Source organism: Puntigrus tetrazona, chromosome 17, assembly GCF_018831695.1.
Source record: "Puntigrus tetrazona isolate hp1 chromosome 17, ASM1883169v1, whole genome shotgun sequence".
NCBI lineage: Eukaryota > Metazoa > Chordata > Actinopteri > Cypriniformes > Cyprinidae > Puntigrus > Puntigrus tetrazona.
In genome coordinates, this window is record NC_056715.1 from 2,627,068 (window position 1) to 2,633,067 (window position 6,000).

A 6,000-nucleotide genomic window follows, 5' to 3' on the forward strand; every position below is an offset into this window, starting at 1 on the left:
CGAACGCTCCAATCCTTGAGATCATGAGTTTGCGGTAATCTAATGACTCACTGCGCTTAAGTCGAGCAATTTATTTTTCTCTGGGCAAAGCAAACAAAACACATAAAAGCAGTTTCAATGTTTATAATCCGTTATAAAGCTGGATGATGATGACTCAGTGCATGATGCATGCTTTCTGCTTCTATCAGTAATCACAGGCATTGAGGGTCTTTTTAAATGATACAAAACCCACCTAAAGCAAAAAAGAAGATTTATATATTTTTGGCTGTCATAGGTTTAGAAAAGAATAGGTTTAAATGTAAGAACCTTTCTGGTGAACGGTTCTTGAAATAAAAACCTTTCTTAGTCTGAAGACCATTTAAATGACCTAAAAATAAGACTTTAAGAAATTCTTTTTCCACTTCTGTGCAAGTGAAAGATTACATGCGTGCTAAAAGTTCTTCAAACTTTTATTTTTAAACGTGTAGGTGAACGATGGTACTAGTCTTAACCACAGATCACTTGATGCATATTGTACAAAAAAAAAAAAAAAAAAAAAAGGAAAGTGGGCACTAAAATGGCAAACTCCAATGTGATCGCCTTCGCAATTTTTAAGAGTTGGACAGGAAACAAAGTTACGTTTTTAAAAATGAACATTTGTGGAGTAAACTAGTCAAAAATCTGACTAGATCTGAGCCAAGTTGCTTATTAGCATGCCTATAATTAACATATTTCTGATTATTAGTACTTTTAAAGCACATATTAATGCGGACATGACCTTATTCTACATCCCCAATCCTAACCAATAACAAAATTTAACAACTACCTTACTAACTATTAATAAGCAGCAAATTAGATGTGTTTATTGAAGCAAAAGTCACAATTAATGGTTTGTTAACAGCGATGACTGGACATTAAAATAAAGTGTGACTCACTTTAGATTAGATTTATCTGCTTATAAGTACACATATCACCGGCATACTGTCTGTTTATTAGTAATATAAAGCACATATTAATGACTACTCTGCACAAACATATTCTAGATCCCTTAACACTGTTCAGTACCTAAACTTAACTTCAAACATATTAATGACTATTCTGCGCTACCATATTCTAGATCCCTTAAACCCATTCAATACCTAAACTTCAAACATCTCCCTTACTATCAATATGCAGCAAATTAGGAGTTTAGGACGAAATTAGGAGGAAAACTTAATAATGCATATGTGTTTCTTAAACTATGGTTCTTGTGACATGCATAAACCTCAAGAATCCAGAGATGATGGACCGGACCCTCTAATACAAAGCCCTCTTGGTTCCTTCACCTCTGGAATGGCATGCAAAGGCTTTTTCCTAATTCCTACGCTAACACCAACACATTATCCATCACCTGAATTATTACGATCCTTCAAAACACCTTGCCCTGAACCTTTGTTTATTTGTAAGTTCACTGAACACTTAAGGCAAGCCACAGCAGGTTCACGCTTAGTCACAGTTTAAACAAACTGTAAAATGCATTTAAGGAGTTACTGTGCAGTGTAAGGTTAGGTGATTCACCTGTGATACCTGCGCAAGGTTTGCAGCTCCTCTTCCGCTGTGTGACTGTGCAGCAGGGCTTTATCTCGTTCTCTCTGAGCTTCTTGAAGCTCCTCCTCGAGCTGCAGAGATTGAAGAAATGCATGTCAGATCATATCGTGCTCTGTTAAACACGCCGTTCATGTATGGGCAGCTCAAGTGTAACATTAAACCTTTAAGAAGCGCAAAGAGTTACATGAGGAGAACAGCGAAGCCGCTAAGGGTTTTACCGGTGAAGAAAAACCCCCCTACAAAAATAGCGATCAAATTAAACAAACATTTACGCATAAATAAAAAGTTAAAATTAATACATAATTAGTCAATGTGAGATTTACTAATAGCAAGAGAAAATTAAAAGAAATAAAACAAATAAATCTGTTACAATTAAACAAATGCAAACCGTTGAAATGAACACACATTTATTAATAAATATTTGTTAAACCTCCAGGAAACAAAGAATCCCATGTCAACGAAGAGTAAAAATAAACAACATTTACAATAAATATAAAAATAAAGGATTTGGAGAGAATAAAATAACCTTCATGTGAATGGTTCTTAAAAGAATTTTAAAAATCTAACAATAATACTTTAATAATATTTTCTCCACCATGCAACAGAGAGATTACATAAATGTTAAATGTTCTTCAAATCTTTATTTTTAGTGTAGGTAAACAATGGTACTAGTCTTAGATCACTTGATGCATATTGTACAAAAAAAATGGAAAAATGGCAAACTCTAATGTGATTGCCTGGCAATTTCTGAGAGCTGGACCGGAAACAAAGTTACGCTTATGAGCTACCAGGCTATCAATTGTAACAGTGATGAATCAAATAAATTTAAAAAAAGTTGCATGGACCGTGCTTTCATAATATAATGCAGGTATGCACCGCATTTTAACTGTGCAAGCATTATCACGAGCATTAACTTAAGCGGTTTCTCCTACTGTCACGTAAAGCATAATGGTCTAACGAAGAGCAATCAGACATTAAATAACATCACTTCATATTTATGCGTTTTCTCAACTTCAGATCCATCAGCTCACTATTCATCTCCAAAGCCAGACGGATAACCATCTGAACTCCAACCGAACTTCATTCATTGGTTTGTGTGCACGCAAGGAGAAACCAGGTCTGAGGTGGACCCAATTGACTCTATTGTCTCCAAACTCAACACCTACTCAGCAGCGGTGTGCTGTGAGACTGAGGGATCCCTGGGCCGGTGAGTGCCGGGTAAACACTGTCCCCTACCTCTCAGTGCCTAAACCTGCGGCACAATAAAGCCCCTGCTAATGACCTGCCGTTGAAACAGATGTATTGATGGGCTCATCCTATCAACAGCTGGGCGAGCAGACAGACACAATGGAGACCGTCTAAACAAACATGACAACCTGTACTACTGTAAAGGCCTGCAATATACTCCTGAGAGAAGAGGGAGGACAAAGACAGGGAGAGTTGGGGAGGTAAACAGAGAAGAGGGGGCAAAAGTATGCATTTTAAAGAAATGGTTTAAAAATACAGACCAATGTAGCGTTAATATAAACCAATGTTGTGCAATGAATGACACACTGCATTGCGTATATAACTATATTTTATAGTTATATAAATATAATTATCCTCTTCGGTGTGAACTGTCCTTTAAATGCACTTTGAATGCTTTTTATCCCATTTAGCTTTACAGTAAAAATCACACGTTTGTCACGTTTCAAAAATCAGCTCAGATATTCATCAAAGTGTGTCCTTTTGTGCTCCACAGAACAAAGTCATAGAGGCTTGGACTGACATGATGGTGAGTAAATAATGACAATATCCATATTTCACCGTCGAACTATTATTTCGAATGAATGCAAGATGTGGAGTTATCATAAGTGCTGACGATGAATGACTGCGTATAACTTTCTATGCCCCGGTTTGTTGAATGGAGGCGTGCCATCGATAGGCTTGGAATTCCAACGGTTTTCTTCAAAAACACATGATTGCTGCCCGTGCCTTATCTTTGGGGTGTATCACAAACTGCGATAAAGCTCGAAAGCTTTCATCCTACTGGATGCATTGTCTGCAAAACACATTCAGTTTGGCACCTGTTTGAAATGGCCGTATCTTATCAAAAGATGCACTGGATGGGAGTTCCTTTTTCACTTAAGTCAACTGGAGCACAATAACAAAGACTTGCAGTGCTTTACAATGATGTCACTTGCAGATCTGTGACACGGGACTAGCCCAGCTAATAAAAAATATTTCAAGAAAGTTTTGCTGATGATCCCATTAAGTTACGAAACCATTATGTTCTCTGAATATTGAAAAGGTCCAGGTTTTTTTATGTGAATGTTACGTGAAAAGGGGAAAATTCCATTTTAAAATTCAGCATGCATTATGGCAATGTCACTTTATAATATTTTCCGAAGCATCTGAAACTACTAGCAGCAACTATTAAACACTAAAATAAATGAAAAGGTTTCTGAAAAAAGTTCTAAGAAGGATGCATGAATGCGCTCTACGAATATTCTGCTACCGTTATTCTGAAATGTTCGCTGAGCATTTAAAATGTATAATTAAACAAACTAAAAAACACATTACACGAACAATGCACGTGCTCCAAGAACATTTTGCTAACATGCCAAGTAATTTATGAAAATGTATTTCTGGTCATTTAAAAAAAAGTCACTATTTCACAAACATTGGATGCACTAACAATTAAAATATTAATAAAAAAAAAATTTTGTGCCAACGTTTTTTTTGACAGCGCTATAAAAAAAAAATCAGGAAAAATTCTATTAATGTTACTAGAAGAATTACTGTTCATAACTATGAGAGAACCATGGCAGAACCTTCCTGTAAGCATGTGTACCGTTATACATTTCTGATGCGATTAAAAATCTTCAACCGCACGCATGCAAATACAATCTTTGCATGCTACAGATAAGTCTCGCGTGCATTCTCACCAAAACACACGGCCGCGACAAAAACAGGCCTACGACTCGACCGCCCGGTGCATTTAAATCCCCGAAACTCTTTTACCCATAAGCGCATGCAGCTTCCGCTGGTGCAGGCCCAATCATTCTAATTACTGGAGCGCAGGTCTCGCAAGTCAAAGAGAACATCAAAAAGCCTCAAACCTCTAAAGTCAATATGTACTTTTCTCCAACAGGGAGGGGAGCTCGACTTCAAAGCGCAATTCTTTTAATCTTATGTATTTTATCAGCATTCATTACAATATTATCCAAATTAGGTTCCCAGAGTAACGTGTTAACCTGTAGAGATTAAGCCCTGCAAAGGAGGGTCGCAGCCTTGACCTTTACGAGCGAGCGTTTGGTGGGGCAGAGGTGGGCTGGTCGTGGCCTTTCTGACCCAGTGGGGAGAGGAGGATGTGATGGAGGTTATCAGCGGTGTCACAGTCCGCTCCGTCGCCCCGACTGGAGCTCGTTTAAAGCTGCACGGCCCGTAGCATGCCAGAGGTCACTGAACGCGGTTGCGCAAAATTATAAACGGTACATCATCAAGGAAAACTGGATTTTTCTGGCCCTTTTGAAATAACTAAACGAAGCACGCCATTCAGATCATTTATGAAATCTGTGTGTTACGTGGCCTGCCCTGACAAACAACAACGTGAACTAAACCACATGCAAAGACTGATCATAGTACGTAAATATGAAAAATGTCTCTAAACAGCTTTCACTCAAAAGAATGTAGTCACAATTTGTTACAGAGAAAAAGCGAGGAACACATTAAAAAAAAATTAAGAAAAAAAAATTATAGAATTTTATTAAAACATACTGCAATAATCTTTGTTTTATTCACATCTTCAAAAAATTGGTGGGTAACACTTGTTAACTATCAACTATGACTTTTCCCTCAAGGAAAAGGTATCGAGTAGGAGTAGAGTTGTATAAGGTCGTGCAGAATAAGGCTTAATTAGCACTAATAAATGACTAATAATCTAGTAACACGCATGCTAATAAGCAACTAATAGGTGTAACCATAAAATATAGCCTTACCGAAAAAATCTAACTGAGAGTAACTTTTTTCAATGTGCATTTACTTCAAATCTTAAAGGGAGATTTTTAACTATACTTTTGTATAACATAATATTAATGAAATCAAGTCGTTTTAAGCATACTGTACTTAAATACTTTTACTTGTACAGAAAAAACTGTAACTAAAAGTTCTAACGTGTTAAAACATTATGTTTTGATAACCTTTTATCATGCTTTAAAACAGTACACACTGTATCTTGATGGTTTGACTAACATAAACACATGTAGTTTATATTTAAAGTTAATATAACATTTCAAAATATACCAAATTACTACATTATAAAAAAAATGGAATTACACATGTATATGAATAAAAAACATACAAGTTCCGACTGAATTGACAATAGAAATGAAGCTATTATAAATAAACGAAACCATAAAAACTAGCCAGACAATAGAATTACAATTTTTAATT

General features: G+C 36.3%; 1 protein-coding gene across 2 annotated transcripts in view; it reads right to left on the reverse strand.

Annotated features, from left to right (window-relative positions):
- Positions 1–6,000, reverse strand: part of mipol1 (mirror-image polydactyly 1) — a 67,318-nt gene that overhangs the window by 14,594 nt on the left and 46,724 nt on the right. The window contains exon 12 of one of the 2 annotated variants that reach the window (XM_043263858.1): positions 1,546–1,637. In XM_043263858.1, coding sequence (XP_043119793.1) covers positions 1,546–1,637 — 92 coding nt within the window. Of the gene's footprint in view, positions 1–1,536; positions 1,638–6,000 lie in introns of both variants that reach the window. The other variant, XM_043263857.1, reaches the window with a different exon arrangement.